Source organism: Acipenser ruthenus, chromosome 42 (genome assembly GCF_902713425.1).
Source record: "Acipenser ruthenus chromosome 42, fAciRut3.2 maternal haplotype, whole genome shotgun sequence".
Classification (NCBI taxonomy): Eukaryota; Metazoa; Chordata; class Actinopteri; order Acipenseriformes; family Acipenseridae; genus Acipenser; species Acipenser ruthenus.
The window spans coordinates 7,977,279-7,994,741 of NC_081230.1; the positions used below are offsets into that span (position 1 = coordinate 7,977,279).

The following is a 17,463-nucleotide window of genomic DNA, read 5'->3' on the forward strand; positions in this document are numbered from 1 at the left end:
GAGACTGAACTGCTCCCTCACCCCCTAAGAGAAAGGGTGCTCCCTCCAGTCCAGGGCAGGCTTGAGGCACGGAGACTGAACTGCTCCCTCACCCCCTAAGAGAAAGGGTGCTCCCTCCAGTCCAGGGCAGGCTTGAGGCATGGAGACTGAACTGCTCCCTCACCCCCTAAGAGAAAGGGTGCTCCCTCCAGTCCAGGGCAGGCTTGAACCACAGAGACTGAAATAGTTATACAAAAGAATAATAATAATATTTAAAAAAAACAAAAACACTTTTGTATGAAAATCACTGTTTAATCATTCAGAACAGAAGCTACACATTTGGGTATAGTTATTTCAAATATACCAACTCACACAGAGTCACATTCTAACAGAGAGTGCTAAGCAACTTCAAAACTCTACAGGAGAAAACAAACATAACAAAAACATGAAATGGATACAAGATTTTCTTGTCGTCTGTATAAATCTTATTTTACAGCAGTTATAAGTTTTACGTTTCTTAAAAAAAAAAAAACATTTTTTTTTTTTTGCAATAAAAACACAAAAATAACAACACACATACGCCATCGAAATAGTATCTCCAGATCAGAAGAAAACTGTAACTCCTGTTAAAGTAAAAGTCTGTTCCTCCCAAGAAATACTCTATATACAAACATGAACCTCAATGGGCTACCATAGGCTTTAATATAGACCTTAAACACCCGTCAGACTGTGAACACATACTCCTATTGCCAGGGTCGTCACAGATCAAAAATACTGCTATATTTGATACACAACACAATGATGAGATATATCAAGGTTTGCACCAGTGGCTTTTAATCAATCAATTCTGCAAATTAGCTTAATTAATCAATTAAAACAACATTGACTGATTATTCCAAGTTAAAGTAGTTTCAAATTTAAACGTGCTTGTTTCAACCCCCCTAGAATACTCTATCCCGTAGAATCCTAGTTTCCGTCTCAATGTGATTTCTTAGGAATCAGGGAGTTCAGTTTCTGTTTCATGGTGATTGAAATCATTCTGAGTGGTTCTGGGCTCTGCTGCGTCAATGTGGAGTTGCTGTATGTTTCCGGGACCGACCAGCATTCTTCATTCAAAGCATGTGGCAATGCAACTTTTCAAGTGCCAGCTGCAACTACTGTCTATACAGTATGTAGTGCAGGTGAGCTAGTGGAAAAGTCACATTGTCACATGGTTTGAATGAGGAATGCTGTTCAGTCCTTAAGGTTCTCAAAGCCAGGTAAAGGTAGATTTAAGGAGAAAATATTAGTGCTGCAGCAGAACCCAGCACCACTCTGCATGATTGCTAACCCCATTAAAAAGTACAGAAAATGTAAAAAGCAATTTGACAGAATTGCATTTGAAGCTATGTGCCCTTTGATCATTTGAGCAAACTTGATTTTAAGGATAACGGATATCTAGAAAAATAAAATAAATAAAAAAACAGGAAAAGAAAAACCATCACCAAAGAACCATCACTGATGAGAATTCAAAACAACAAATCTTTCTTGTCACGGTTACAAGCAATCGTAATTCATACTTACAAAGTTACATACAAATACAGTCTTGTACATACATTATTAATAGGATTTCATATTTTTTTACAATCCTTTTTTTTTCTTAAAATGTTATTTTATTGTGTTTTTTTTTATAATCATAAATCTTTTAAATAGACAATATTTTCTAAAAGGGCAGTATTTTTGCTAGGTATGGTTATGGGCGTGATACTGTAATAAATACATACCCACTGAACACTGCCAGGGTAATTGTAATACAGCACGTGGGTGAGTTTTAAATGGAAGGACGAGATCGGGGCAATCTGACATTCTTCTAGGGTCCTTCTGAATCCAAAACTCTACTTGCAGAAAAACAGTGCAAGATTGCATTCTACACTTATATATTCTTAGGCTCCGTTCCATTTTATTAGGACCTGCCTGTCTATCTGATTGGATTTGGCATGGCCCTGCTGTGAGGCATGTTCTCCTGGTATACTCTGGTGTGGGGCGTGTTCTCCTGGTATACCCTGGTGTGGGGAGTGTTCTCCTGGTATACTCTGGTGTGGGACATGTTCTCCTGGTATACCCTGGTGTGGGGCGTGTTCTCCTGGTATACCCTGGTGTGGGGCGTGTTCTCCTGGTATACTCTGGTGTGGGGCGTGTTCTCCTGGTATACCCTGGTGTGGGGAGTGTTCTCCTGGTATACCCTGGTGTGGGGCGTGTTCTCCTGGTATACCCTGGCTCCCTTGATTACTCTGGAAGGCTGAATGAATGGTGCAGTTTAATTCAGCATTGTTGGGGATCAAGTCCCCCCAATAACGTTGCACTTTTGCCCTGATGGCGATGGTTTCTTTCAATGCCCACACCCACCGCGCTGGAACTGTGCATGAATGGGTGGAGGACGACTCAGACTTTGGGCATCTTTGACTTGAGCATGTTTGGAACTTGCACAATGTATCTGTCATCACGATCCTCTGCCTGCCTCTCTGCACCAACTGTGTGATGTGTACGGCTGGTGACCTTGAGAGACACCTTCCTGCACCTTGTGGAGTCCATGCCTATATATATATATATATATATATATTTTTTTTTTAAATGGACATTAGTATATTAGTTCACATCCCCCTATTCATATATATAACCCTGGATTCAGCTTGCATTTTTAAGTGCTTTTTGTGCTTGACCCTGTTTCCTAACAATGCACTGCATTCAATTTAAATACATGCTTGCTGCTTGTATGATCCCACTATGCAGTGTTTAAAAACAATCAAGTCTTTTACAGCTTCGTCGTTTGGTATTTTCAGATGCATTTTGTACTTTAGTGGCCTGTTGTCTCTCAATTGTCCAGCAGATGGCAGTGGCGTATGTACTTCTGGGTGTCACTAAGGACTCAACCACTAGAGGTGGCAATACTGTGTACATATTTCTCCAGCTTGTGGTCCATAGATTTTGGGCAGTACAATGACTTTGGTAGGAATACCCCCCAGTGGATTAACAACCCGGGACATCTGGATAAAACATATTCAAAGATTTACAGCAATACATAGTACACAGTCAAAAGGTTGTTGATAATTTAAACCGCAAAGACGATTTCTCTTGTAAACTCAAGGCGGGACGAAACTTGAGTGATTGCCAAGGCTTTCAAATCCATTGTCTTTTACGAACTCAAGCAATATTATCACTGACCTCATCCGCAATATTTTGCTTCAGTGGTCGGTATGATTCTGATGCTCTCAGTAATGTGTGCTGAGGAATGTCCTAACCAAGTTTCTAAATGGTGACGTATGCACAAACACAAGGACAGGATCCTCCATTCTACCAGATTTAAACAAATCTACAGTGTGGTACTTCAATGTTTTCTCTTGTACTGTGCACAGACAGTTCAGAAATACACAGACACTATTTGCAGATGGAGGGGCAATTGTAAAATAGCCTAACATTGCCAGCCAGCACATCAAATGACTTATGGTTCTATAATCCACAGGACAGTGCAACAAGTACTTTGAAAAGGGATACATTAATAACATCATTTATTTTGATAAGACTTGTTCTATGAAGCTTTGTCCCACTTTAACACAACTAGAGCTTGGAATAATCAAATGGTCTGAACCAGTATTTATTTTTAAACAAAGAAGCCAAAATATATTAGAAATAATCTGATTAAAAGTCCACTAAAAGGACTGTTGAAAGATGTTAAGACTGCAACATACATTTCAGCCTAGCAATCCAGACCAAAATATAACCTAAAAACACATTTAAAAAATGTATTCATACTGAAACACTAACATTAACACCCTCTGCAGCGGTCATTACCAGGAGATAATGGACCTTGTCTTTCCGGTAAGTAACCTCTGTAAATTATTCAGCAGGTTATGATGTCATGGGATAATAATGCTTAAATAAAACCAGCAATTTAAAAAGTTTAGCCCAGATTTAGTGAATAAATAAACCCAGAAAAATGTTCTAAAAGCAATGGTCACTGTTTTACCTCCCGAGTAAATAAAGAGCCTGCCATGAAGCTGTGTTAATTACCAGCTCGCAAATACTGTTGCTATTTTATCAGTAGTGTCTGCATATTTATAAACTGTCGGTTTTTGACCCTTAATTGGCGTTCGCCCTGTACAAAGCTGGTTGGCATATATAGGCACTGTCTGTGATGTCACCAAAGTGGGCAGAGTCCAGATAGAGAGCATCCTCCCCCTTTTCAGCCCGCAGTGGTCTGGTCCCGTGCTGCTGTTGCTGTGGTTACGAGACCCCCCTGCGGGAGTTGGTGCGGCCGATGCTGGTCGTGCTGCTTTTGCGGCTCAGGCTGGGGGTGGGCAGCGCTGCCAGGCCCTCGTTTGGGCACCCGTGCTGCAGAAGGATGTCAACGCATTCCTGGCTGCCTGATCGTCGAGCGTACGCCAGCGCTGTCTGGCCCTGGGCATCGCGGGCCTTGACGTCGCTGCCGTACTGTGAGGGAGAGAAAGGGGAGACAGCGGGTCAATGTTTTGCTCTGTACGAAAATCTTTACAGACATGCAACTAATTATAACCAAGACTCTCAAAAATGGCAACATGGCACAGCCTGACTGTATGATTGCCTTTACAAGGTAGAGTGATTGTGTTGTACAGCTGTTGTGAGCCCAGCAACCTGTGCAGTGTACTGAGTGCAGCTGATTCAGTGTGAAGACAGTCTCCCTCCGGTGGCGGGACTGGGAAATGACTCACCCAGACGAGCAGCTGCGTCATGACCACGTCGGGGGTCTCGCAGGCCAAGTGCAGGGCGCTGCGGCGGTCCTTGTCCCGGGGGGGTGGGGGAGCGTTGATTTCCTCTTTCCGGCTGTGAGCGAGGAGCAGCAGCAGGGAGGCCAGGTCTCGCTCCAGCACAGTGTTCAGCAAGCGCACCCCGACCCCCAGCTCGGAGTCCGGCAGCTCTGCCACAAACAGCCTCTGCTCGTACTTGGCACGGATCCACGCCTCACGCTCCTCCCTGTAACGCAAACACACACGACGTCAAATACGCTGTACGCTGGAGACACCAGCAGAAATGTAGCGTTTCCAAAAAACATTGAATGGGAAACTCCCGTTCAAGAACCATATTAACTCCTTTTCCACTGACACATCTGAGCTGTGTGGGCTCCGTGCTCCAGGCCCCAGACCCTCATTGTACATGTGGTTTTTTGCACTGGCTATATATCGAGCCGAACGAGAACCATACCGTGAAACTCTGGTCTCAAAACACATCTGAATCTAACTCTGAGCCAAACAGGGCCGGGGATGGGGAGGATTTTCATCACTTCTATCTTTTGGAAGGAGAGGATACCACGTTTGAGCAGTAGGAGTAGTGGTAGAAGGAGGAGGAGGATGTGAACCCGGCAGGTAGTCTGTGTGTACTGACCGCGTGGCGTCCGGGCTGGGCTTGCTACGCCCCTGAGTGTTCCTCTCCCAGATGCTGTTGGCCATCTCGTTGCCGATGGAGTTCAGCACCAGGGTCAGCTCCAGGGGCCAGTCGTCCAGGTCCAGGGAGCGCACTCGCGACAGGTGGGTCCCCAGGTTCCGATGGATCCCCGAGCACTCGATACAGATCAGGGCGCCCAGGTTCAGGCTGGCCCAGGTGGGGTCTGAGGGGCAGAGCAGAAGGGGTCAGAGCCACGGTTACTGAGATGCAGTGATACAGGCACACAGGACACAGGCAGGAAGACGCACACAGGACACAGGCTGGGAGACACACACAGGACACATGCTGGGAGACGCAGTGACAGAGGCAGAGACGTATTGACACAAGGCAGGCAGACAACGAGACACAAGGACTGACTATCACATAGACACAGAAAGCAGTATAAAAGGCAAGGGATGATGACAGTATCAATAAATATCTGAGGTAACACTTTATTTGAACCTCTAGGATCCATACAACACATTCTTAAAGCCTGCCAAGCCCACTATTGCACTAGGTGCATAATCCTCCATTATCACACACAGACACAATGTGCATGTGAATATTCAGAACACGTTGCCATGACACTGGTTCCGAAGCGAATGTACTGCAGTTGAAAAGTGCCTCAGTGTGTTCACTTCCAATTGAAATGGAGTGTCGCTGAATACAGTCATGTGACTCACTGGAAGCCCCACAGTCCACACAGAAGGCATTGCCCTTGGTGTTGCGAATGGCTTGGAGAGCGACAGCCTCACTCTGGCTGTCCATGCGCGCCTGTGGAGAAAGAGCAGAGGAACAGAAATTACTCGAAATCCCTCTGCCATGAATGAAGACGCCCACCACCGCTCACTGTCTGTCTGTCAACGTCAGCCCACTCAGCCCCTCAGAGCTCGTCGAGCTCATGTTGTTGAGCCAGGTCTCAAAGGAGCCCAGTGATTCACTTAAGATTCAGTCATTTTGTTAGTCTGCTTGTTCCCAGGGGATTCAACCGTTTTTTGGTCGTCACTCATATCAGTTTGCAGCAAGGCCCGAATGAAGCCTGGGACTTGCCTTGTTCTTGCTGCTCTCGCAGGACTGCAGGCTGGCCAGGATCTGGCTCTCGATGGCATGGACCCAGGAGTCCCGGTCCTCCAGACTGGAGGCCTCGAAATGCCAGGTCTGCCCGGTGCTCGACACAATCATGAACTCAAAATTCTCCTCCTCTGCGCAGAGACAGAAACCGCACACACGCTGGTTAGTTAGCGGTAGAGTATTGACCATGGATTGAGGGCTACAATTGCATTATTTAATGGATAATAACCAAAGAATAATTCTCTTACCCCTTTATCAATTTGAAATTTAGTTTTACTTCAATAATTTCAGACTCAGACTCAATAATTTCCTGCTGTACAGGAAATATGTGTATAGCGTGGTGGCAGGTTAAATTGGCTTCAACTGAGTCAATGTCAAGTTGTGAACAAAATCATTAATATAATGCTAATATGAGGTAAGAAAATCTAAAACCTAACCTAACCTCAAATCTGATTAGCCCAGCTTATCAATATGAAGCACTTTCAGTCCTAAAACGTAAAAAAACCAAAAACACAAAACTAATTACCCAGTGCTGCCATTCCAACACCTTCCCTGAACACAGAAACCAAACACAAAATAAAATAACAAAAAAAAACTAAAGGAAGGAGGTAATGAATCACAACCCATGACGCAAAGACATTTCTCAAAAGGCATGCAGTTCAGGGGCAGCGTTACCTGTCTTGTAAATGTTTCTCAAACTACCAAAGCTTTTTAACTTCCACATTTTGCGCTTGGCTACAGAGTGGTGAGCCGGAGAACAAGTCCAGTGGAAGCAGATAAAGAAGAACAGAGAAGCAAATAAGACAGACGGAGAAGGAAGGAAGGAGGAGAGCAGAGAGGGAGTTTATTAAAACACAGACAAAAGGCCCTGAACAGTCCATTTAGTCTTCTCGACCGCTAAAACAGGAAACAGTTTCATATATACCAGTAACGAAAAAAGATACCACAATGCTGACTAAACACAAGCATCTGTCCTAAGACACAGTAGTTTTCTGCTTATTAAAACACAACATCAGTATTCTGCATTGTGACTGTATTTGCTACCTAAGACTACAGATTGTCCTTGAAGTCTTTTTAAACTCTTACTTATGGGATACTTCAAAAGAATCATATTCACTGGATAGTCATGTGCTAGTTATGTGACCAAAAGCACTACATGGTTATTTTAAATGATACACAAATGTGATTCCCTGTTGGTATTTGGTATTTGTTGGTAGTTTTGCCTTACGTCACCATCATCTTATTATACTAAAAAGTAGCCCACAAGACCATCAAATATCTCACCCTGCCTGCCCCAGGTTTAACTCCTCCCCTCTCACTGCCCGCCCTCTCATCCTCTGCCTGCCCCAGGTTTAACTCCTCCCCTCTCACTGCCCCTCCCTCTCATCCTCTGCCTGCTCCAGGTTTAACTCCTCCCCTCTCACTGCCCCGCCCTCTCATCCTCTGCCTGCTCCAGGTTTAACTCCTCCCCTCTCACTGCCCGCCCTCTCATCCTCTGCCTGCTCCAGGTTTAACTCCATCCCTCTCACTGCCCCACCCTCTCATCCTCTGCCTGCTCCAGGTTTAACTCCTCCCCTCTCACTGCCCGCCCTCTCATCCTCTGCCTGCTCCAGGTTTAACTCCTCCCCTCTCACTGCCCCGCCCTCCCTCACCCTCTGCCTGGCCCAGGTTTAACTCCTCCCCTCTCACTGCCCCTCCCTTTCTCACCCTCTGCCTGGCCCAGGTTTAACTCCTCTCCTCTCACTGCCCCTCCCTCTCTCACCCTCTGCCTGCCCCACTGTCATGTCTCCTTTCAGGTTCATGCTCTTCTTCCTCCGATGCTTCTTCCTGTCGATCATGGGGGATGGAGGGGGAGGGTCCTTGCCGCTGGGTGGGCTGGCCGTGCTCTCGATGGACAGGTTAGAGTCTGGGGGAAGGAGAGAAAACACCAGCTGAGGTCACTAGGTCACTGTTTGTGTGTTCATTCAAAAGCTCATTCAAAGAAACTAACGAGGGGCACTACATTGACCGTGTTCACCTCTTTAAAATATAATATAAGGTGCAATATCGTATAGGGTCATATAATACGTGTAATAGTGTAAATTAAATATAATAAGGGCGATTTTAAAAGTTTTCGACTCTTATAATGTTTACTCACATTTTTCTTTTTCAAAAAGATAAAAACAAACAAACGAACTGTCGGTAAAGAACCTTATTTATAAATACATGACGTGTTTTGTCTAGTTTTGTAACTTCATTTACAAAACAAAGCTTTGTGTTTAGTCTAGTGTGCTGGGCAGGCCTCATAGCCAACCTGAATGCTCACTGCCGGGCAGCTTATAACTTATAACTTAGGGCTTCATACACTGGGTAAATAATTGAGCTCTTGTCTATCATGTTCATGTATGGTAATTGGGCACAGGTGCAGAAAGACGGGCCACGCTCTTTACCTGGTGCAGGAAGACAGGCCAAACATTTTCTTTGAGCTGTTGTCCTAACCTTAACCCTAACCCTAACCCTAACCCTAACCCTAACCCTAATTAAGAACAGAGTTCTTAAGCTCAGTATTCAAATTCTCTCAGCTGGCTCGTCGTCTGTCTTTCTCCACCTATGCCAGTGACTGTGTCCTGGTGTGCTGCGGCCTCACCGATGCTCTGGCCCTTGTTGGACAGCGAGGAGGGGCAGCGCTGGAGGCTCCTCTCCGATTTGGAGGCGCTGCTGACGGCCTGTTCATCCACCGGGAGCAGGCCGCTGGGGCAGGAAGGGGCTGTGGAGCAGAGAGCAGAGAGCAGAGAGCGTCCGTCACACACTGCCTAGAAACGGGTAAACCTCAGCGTGGGCGGAGAACTAAGGAGCTGAGCCTGCTTCCTCTGGTTCTGCCTCCCTAACCCAGGGGTCTGATTCATCCTGCAGAGTCATTTTGATTTAGAATCCCAGTGAATTGTAAAGAGATTCCAGACGACTTGTATCATCTGTTACGAAGCTCAGGGGTTTCTTTTTAATGACTATGCAGTAAAGCTAATAATGAAAGCTGTTCATTTTCCTATATATCACGTCTCATTGTTCAGCTGGGTTGGTGCTGTTCCTTATATAAGGAGCTCACCACTGGCAGTCTCTGCCACGCCCATGCCGCCAATGTCCTTGACCAGCCCGTTGATCCCGGCGGAGGATCCGCAGCTGGACACTGCTCGAGGTGGCCGCTTCCCTGGGACCTTGACCGTCGTCCTCAGCAGGTCAATCTCCTTCCCATGGGAGTTCTGCATGTAGTCCTGAAACAGAGCCAGACAGTCTAATATAGAAGTTGCAAATATACTCGTCTTACTAAAAATCATCAAAGTCTTTATGTTGACTAACTACTGAATCATTAGTAAAAGGGACTGGATGGACCTCTAAGGACCGTCCCTCACCCGCTAAGAGAAAGGGTGCTCCCTCCAGTCCAGGGCAGGCTTGAGGCATGGAGACTGAAGTGCTCCCTCACCCCCTAAGAGAAAGGGTGCCCCCTCCAGTCCAGGGCAGGCTTGAGGCATGGAGACTGAACTGCTCCCTCACCGCCTAAGAGAAAGGGTGCTCCCTCCAGTCTAGGGCAGGCTTGAGGCAATGTAGGGTAGCTGACATTGCCATTAATAATTCTATTCCTGCTCTGTGAATAAGTAGATATAACTTCCTTCTTTCTTTCAGCTCCTTTCTCAAGCACCAGAATGCACAAGTAACACTAGATAGCAGTGGGTCTCTCTTACACTAAGGAGAAAACGTCAATCCTGTAACACATAGAAGCATGAAATAAAACAAGTGGCTTATATGCCATGATGCATGAAGGATTTAATATCAAAACCTATTGGGAGAATTTAAGATTTTAGATTCTTACTGAACCGGAGCATCTGGAAAATTGGAAGTAAGTCACCAGCCAGGACGCAAACCTGTGATCCCCTGACTGCATGACTTACCCTGCACACTGCACTGTCACGCCTTTACCAGGTGAGCCACCTCACCAGTGTAAACCTGCTCATGCAATTGCTTCAGAGTTAGTGTAAAATGCGAAAAAGGCTCCTTACTCACGTTCATACTAGGGTGATAGGAGAGAACGCCGTTGTTTGACAGCGTGACGTATTTCTTTTTCCACTCCTTGTTCAAAGAATTTCCGCTTCTTTTCAACAAAACGCTCTAAAAGAAAACCAGTAAAAACCATGAAAATATTTATTGCAACGCTGTACAATTTTAAACATGTAAATAGTCATTAAAAACCGCAGTTCACTTTGACATGCTTCCAATCTCTAGCACCGTGGTTTGTAACACAGATGCTGCCATGGAACTTCAAAGCCTGACCCAGGAATGCTTGTTTCAGTGGTCTGATTTAGAAAACACTGACGAGGGTGAGAATAACCCTCATTATGACCCTTTCATTCGAAATTGGCAGAGCTACCAGTAGTGTCTGCTAGTTTAACTCCACAATGAACCTGCTTTGTGTGCCTGTTTTACTGCAGGTTCATCAGAGCAATACTTAGACACATCTATTTAATTGCTACAGTCCGCACTAAGCTCGTTAGATCAGAATTTCTTAGATTTTTAGAGTGAGGGGGTCAAGGGAACTGCTGAGAAACAATTGCATCACAAAAAGGTAAAGGAAACTGCAAAAGTCAGGTCTTTATAATATTAATAATGTTACATGTTTGTAAAATGTTTTTAGAATGATTTCAAGCTGCGGAGGTGTGTTTGGCTTGGCAGATGAAAGGTTAGAACGCTCTCTCTGGTGTCACCTGTTTGATGGGAATGGCTCGTCCGCTGCCGATGTTATCCCCTTTGCTATCCAGACTTCTCTTTTCCGAGTCGCTGCCTCTTCGGTTCTAGACACAGAAAACACCAGGATTTAAGCTTCTGTGTGAGACAGCATCTGAATACAGCACTGGACTCAAGTGGACCAAATTGTGGGGAAGCGTTTTCTCCACTTGTGGATGATGATACATAAACCACATGGATGAAGGGGTAGGTGTTGGGGAGAGTAAGTCAAGTCCATTTAGACACTGTTAAGGTTTTGTCAATAGTTTTTTAACAGGAGTATTTAGATAATAAGTTGTACAGCTATGGCCAAAGGTTTTGCATCACCCTACTGAATTAACTAATTTCGCTTCATGAATTCGAATGAAACCTGCTGAACAATGTTACGTTAACATATTGAATTACATACTGCTTTGTAGTTTCTTTGATTACATGATGTTAAATAAAAGTTCTAAATTATGTTCAATATATATATATATATATATATATATATATATATATATATATATATATATATATATATATATATATATATATTTTAATTATGTCTCAATCCTAAAATTGTAGGTGATGCAAAACTTTTGGCCATAGCTGTATGTAGGGTGTGTCCAAAAATGCACAATGTGACATTTCTTATATGAGTTACTACATTGTGTGCAGTCTGGGACCCATCTGCTCAAACTGTGCAAAATTATCTCGATACCAAAGATTTTGACAAATCCCTAAGACTGATTGGTTGATTTCTCATGCTGGAGAGTAACATTAACATATAAGTCTATATAGATCACATTCTGTTGCGTGGCAAAATAACGCTGGTAAAACATTAAAGCTTGTTTCAAGGGTTTTGCAAATAAAACTCATTGAAATTTCCACATAAACTTGGACTGGCTGACCGTGAAGAGGGAGGTTCGACGTCGTGGTGCCCTGTGTAGAGATCCTGGAGTGGAGGAGCCTGGCCCTGCTTCACCCCTCAGCTCCCGGTGAGGCACGTTTGGGGTGGAGGGGAGAGAGGAGGAGTAGTCACTGGCATGACCGCCGTTGCTGGCCTAGAGAGACAGATAGACACACACAGCAAGGTCATTGACATACACACCCCTCCCCACGGCTCTAAATACATAAATCATCAGGTGAAAGGGGAGAAACAAATGGGTCAAGGGGGGAGAGGAAAGGAAGGGGAGGGAAGAGGAGGGACAGAGAAGTGTGGGAGGGGAGGAAGGGAACAATGGAGGGGAGGGAAGGGAGAGAAGGGGAGAGGACTGACTCACCTGCCCAGGGATCTGTCCTGACACTGGGGTGGAGCTGCCGGAGTGACTGGGGGAGTTGGGCAGGGATTTGCAGGAAGCCATCAGAACACTCTGCTTCTTCAGAGACACAATCTTCTGCGCCGCTGGAGAGGAAACATAACGTTCACATTTCAGACATCAGGACTCTTCAAATGCAGGGAGCCGTGAGGGAGGTGTGGCACAACGAGGTATGAAACTGGCTTGGGGATAGCGGTTCTTATTACCTTCGTTGAAGACACGGTCCACGTTAAGCCCGTAGGTGGCACACGTCTCGTAGTAGGTGCATCGCTTGAGGTCGTTACAGAGCTGCCTGGCACGGACATCATCAATCACCCGAGGGTTAGAAGTACTGATTTTGTCTGCGCAGAAAAGGGTATACCAGAAAAGATCATACCAAGGAGCTTAATACTAAACTTCTAGTTCTATACATTCTGTCCACCCCCTGCTATATATACCCAATGCCAGGGTAAGTCTTGAACCCGGAACACAGTGATGCTGCAAACGACAGGTGTGCTAACAAGGGACAAGCCTTGATGGGCCGAATGGCCTTTTCTCGTCCCCAAACTTTTCTTCTGTTCTTCTGTTCTAACTAACAAACAGTGAATGTGGAAATGCCCTTATTACAGACAACAGTAAAAGGACCACGTCGTTTTTGTAAATTTAGCACAAAGCCTCTAAACAAAAAGGTTGGGAATCACTGCATTTAAACATTGAGATCTTATCCAACAACTGGATCTTTTTCAGGAACTCCCCACGTCTCCAGTAGCCACTGCGTTTCCTTTGACTCACATGCTTTTAAAGTCTCTGCAATGGGCTCAATTCCCTCACGTAGACTGGAATACAAACTGAACACGAAAGGAGGGGAATATGTACAAGCAGAGGCCCAAATCAAACATTAACCAAAGCAGGGTCTTTTCATATAGATTTCAGTCCCTTCGAAAGGTCTCAAACCACATGTCTTACTATTCGATAAGCATGTGTCAGCATGATGTCATTATTAAACCACAAGGCTCACCCTGCGTGCCCACCAGCATGACGGTGATGTCGCTGGTATTGCGGTAGTTAGCCAGCAGTGTGTAGTACTTGAGGACCTCCTGGAAGCTGTCTTCATTCTCCAGACTGAAGACAAACACCACCGCATCCACCCAGTTAGAAAACTGCAAGCACAGAATGAAACAGGAACAAGTTAGGGACTGTGAAACTAACCACACTACACACGTGTAGCTTGGACCACAGCCTTGACACAACAGTTTGTTTGTGGCATAGACCTCACAAGGTGCTGGAAGGCGTCTGGCGGGATCTCAGTCCTGTTCATTAATATATCAGACTCTCACTAATCGTCTTTACCTTCCGTCCGTTGCTAACTGTTTGCAGCCAAAGCTCTCACTTGGCCACCACTTTCCTCCGTTTGCCAAAGCCAATGCACTCATGAATGTCCTTGTTGCTGGGGCACCTGCTTGACATGCACCCACTATCATGCCTCTTTCGAGTGCCGTTTGCCTTTCCCTCGTTTTCTGGTAGACTGTTTGCAATTGTGCTGCTCCCGCCGCTTTACAGTGCTGCAGGGAGGAGGTGCCACAGCTAATTTGCCTCTCTAATCCAGGCGATGCCAAATCTAACGGAGCAGACCGGTCCTACAAAGAATATTGTATATAAACAGTGGTGTCGTCCTAAATCTGAAGTTACCGGAATGCCACTTCAATCAGGATTTTCTTAAAGAAGATTTATTATACAAATTCACATTTCATTTGTCTGCTAAACTTCTAGCAATATAATAGGTAATGCATTTATCCAATTTCTACACACAGCGGTAGTCGCTGCACTGTTGCTGTCGTCTTCGTCAGCATTTTTAGCCTTATTAAAGAAGTAGTTTGTAATAGAAGACGTTCCTAATGCTCTCTTCATTGCACCAAGAGGATTCCTGACTGAATCAGACACATGTGCGGGAGAATGGTGTACCTGCTTGACTACACCACTACACCACACTTGAAATGCTGAACTTGTTTGCCCCGTGTGTATAATGCTTGCTTTTCAACCAGCATTGCCGGGCTATTGAGACCCTTTACCTGGGAGTCTGGAGGTCCGCCTTCCTCTCGGATCAGCAGTAAATTACTCTGTCCTTCCACCTGCACCTCCTTCTTGAACCGACCCCCTGAAACAGGCAAGAGATTCAAACGGATTACCCCAGGACCTCCACATCTCAGTGTGAACCCAAGGGTTCAGGATCTGGACATCGTGAAGGATATCTGTGTTGGCTCAGCTCTTCACTTGCATTCACTATTGGTGCAGAACCCCAGCTAACGCCCTAATAAGAGTCAACTGCAGTAATCACTGATCATAAGATAATTATCGCCAGAGAGATGAGGTCACCGACACTGTCAGGCCGTCGCTGTTGAGCTGTGTGCCAGCGCGTGCCCGCTTCCTGCTGGGACAGTCAGTCACTAACCTCTTCCTGTCTCAGATGCCCGGGGCTGCACTATTCACTGTCTCTCAAAAACACAAGCTGTATCTCTGAGTCAGCATTAGAGGATGTTCTCTTTACCAAAGCAGCAGACAAACTGACAGCACTAAGATCCGCTCTGAATCGTTGCAAAAACACATGTGGAACTTACGAATAACTAATATTAGGCATTGATCTTCTCTGTATAAATAAAACAAAAACATCAATCCTTAATATACAGCAGTGTGTAAATGTATTAGAACACCCCATTGCTTCTGTATCAGAACACCCCATTGCTTCTGTATCAGAACACCCCATTGCTTCTGTATCAGAACACCCCATTGCTTCTGTATCAGAACACCCCATTGCTTCTGTATCAGAACACCCCATTGCTTCTGTATCAGAACACCCCATTGCTTCTGTATCAGAACACCCCATTGCTTCTGTATCAGAGCACCCCATTGCTTCTGTGGTTTTGAATTGTTGTGCATAGGAAATCAAACCACTGGAACTGAAAATCTTGGAAAATTTCAAAAAATAAGCTAATTAGTGATTGTCTAACTTAATTGATGACTTTAATAGGCCACACATGCAATTAATTTTAAATAGTAAGAGAAAAGGAACACAGAGCCACAAATGGTAAAATGCAGGAGACTATTTAGAAGTTTAAGATGCCTAATTAAAGCACAAATCGGTCTAACATTTTCACACATAAGTACCTCTTGTTTCTATATCACTCATTACTGAGTGGAAATTGAAATTCTCACCCCCAGAGGTTTTCATGCAGACAGGTATATAAAGGATAGAAATGACAAATCTGGAGGTGTTCTAATAAACGTGCACACGACTGCACTTGTAGATCTCTTGATCCTACTAGGCACTGGACTCTCCTAATATGTGCAAATTGACCATAGCTGAAATTTGATTGGCTAGTATTATATATTAAGCTTACATGGTAACCCTGTACTGCCCTGTAACACCTTATTAATAATAATAATAATAATAATAATAATAATAATAATAATAATAATAATGAGCCTGCCTGCCAGTGACCCACACCCTGTGCTTACCTTCAGGGGACTCCAGTGGCAGATAGCTGCCCGCGACGAACCGGTGGACCAAAGCTGACTTCCCACTGCGGACACTTCCCACGATGCCCTGAGGAAAGAAACACACCAGTGGGCATTCACACTGCACTGGAGTGACTAATACAAAGACAAGGGGAGTCACTAGAGATTTCAGTACCTTTACAAAGTGGATCACCATGGTCATCACCATGTTAGTTTGGAATTTCCGGCCGGTATTCAATAAAACGACTCATTTAGGTGTTCGGTTTCAAAACAAGAAAAGCTGTCCTTCCCTCACGTTTACAACTGAGTACCAATCAATGGCAATTCACTTCCGCGTTGTTTTAAAAGCCGACTGGAAGATTATTTTCCTCTCATCTGGGGCGCTGATATTTTATACTGGTGTACCGAAGACGTAAAATGAGTAACAGCACACCCCTGTTAGTTTAACATACAGACATATGGCTCTGTACACCCACAGATATTCACATTCTGAATAACTTGTGCTAGAAAATATCCAGACCCAGTTTCGCTACAGTTCAGCAGACATAAAAACTTGACTTGCGGACAGAGAGACGGGCAGACTGAAAGAGTACTACTGTATACTACTGTATAGACTGATACAATTCATAACCTGTGCTTTATACCCATAGCAAATTTCTTCACATATGGTCCCCTAGACATATGCAAAATGTCAAGATGACAAACAGAAAGATGGACAGACAGACAAATGGCCTCTACATCCCTCAAGCTCTCATACTGCCTGCCCGACTGCAAGATTGCTCGTGACCTTTCATAAGCACCAAAACTAAAACAACAAGCCAAGCATGGTTTGCTAAAAGAGGCGTGCGAGAGTCACAGAGACACGCACACACTTACCAGACGGAGCTCGGAAATGTTGCGACTGAGTGACCATTCCTGAGTGCTAGAAAACGCCACTGCGAAAAAAAAACAAGAGGAGAGAGATTAGTCACAATCCACAGTGCTGTAGCTCTGCTGCGGCTCAAACAGTTTCCAGCTTGCTAGAAATCTCACCCTTACCATTCAAGCCCTGTTGAGATTTACTAAAATATGTGTTGTATTTATTGCTAACGACTGTCATTTTGCTTATAGTGGTTCTTACTTGAATCTGAGAAATCATGTGCTATTTTGACCTTTGAACTCTGCAGACTCCATTTGCATGGTGAAGAAGGGGGAGTTGTTTCCCAGATGATAGACGAAACACCACATTTGTTCCATGTGGTAGTTTGTACCGATTGATTTGTTACTTCCACCAGAGAGTGTTGCAGGGGGGACATGTTAATGGTTACACTCTGGTGTACCAGATGAGTTTAGAGGTGATTCTGAGAGGGAACACACCTCTTTGTTTTAAAAAGTCACCAGTAAGTGATTACAGCAACAAAGTAAATTATGAATCTAGACAAACAGAAGAATACAT

General features: G+C 44.6%; 1 protein-coding gene across 4 annotated transcripts in view; it reads right to left on the bottom strand.

Moving 5' to 3' along the window:
* Positions 1-270: 270 nt before the first annotated feature.
* LOC117962481 (arf-GAP with GTPase, ANK repeat and PH domain-containing protein 2-like) overlaps positions 271-17,463 on the bottom strand; it is a 45,807-nt gene continuing 28,614 nt past the window's right edge. For 2 of the 4 annotated variants that reach the window (XM_059011553.1, XM_059011551.1), the window contains exons 2-19: positions 16,905-16,963; positions 16,029-16,116; positions 14,585-14,670; positions 13,534-13,675; positions 12,743-12,877; positions 12,501-12,622; positions 12,129-12,281; positions 11,217-11,303; positions 10,519-10,623; positions 9,566-9,731; positions 9,110-9,229; positions 8,246-8,389; positions 7,159-7,218; positions 6,463-6,614; positions 6,096-6,186; positions 5,374-5,596; positions 4,704-4,965; positions 271-4,446 (exon numbers count right to left, since the gene is read on the bottom strand). In XM_059011553.1, the coding sequence (XP_058867536.1) occupies positions 4,240-4,446; positions 4,704-4,965; positions 5,374-5,596; positions 6,096-6,186; positions 6,463-6,614; positions 7,159-7,218; positions 8,246-8,389; positions 9,110-9,229; positions 9,566-9,731; positions 10,519-10,623; positions 11,217-11,303; positions 12,129-12,281; positions 12,501-12,622; positions 12,743-12,877; positions 13,534-13,675; positions 14,585-14,670; positions 16,029-16,116; positions 16,905-16,963 (2,402 nt within the window). In that variant the 3' untranslated portion in view covers positions 271-4,239. The remainder of the gene's footprint in view (positions 4,447-4,703; positions 4,966-5,373; positions 5,597-6,095; positions 6,187-6,462; positions 6,615-7,158; positions 7,219-8,245; positions 8,390-9,109; positions 9,230-9,565; positions 9,732-10,518; positions 10,624-11,216; positions 11,304-12,128; positions 12,282-12,500; positions 12,623-12,742; positions 12,878-13,533; positions 13,676-14,584; positions 14,671-16,028; positions 16,117-16,904; positions 16,964-17,463) is intronic. The other 2 variants (XR_009311430.1, XM_059011552.1) reach the window with 2 other exon arrangements.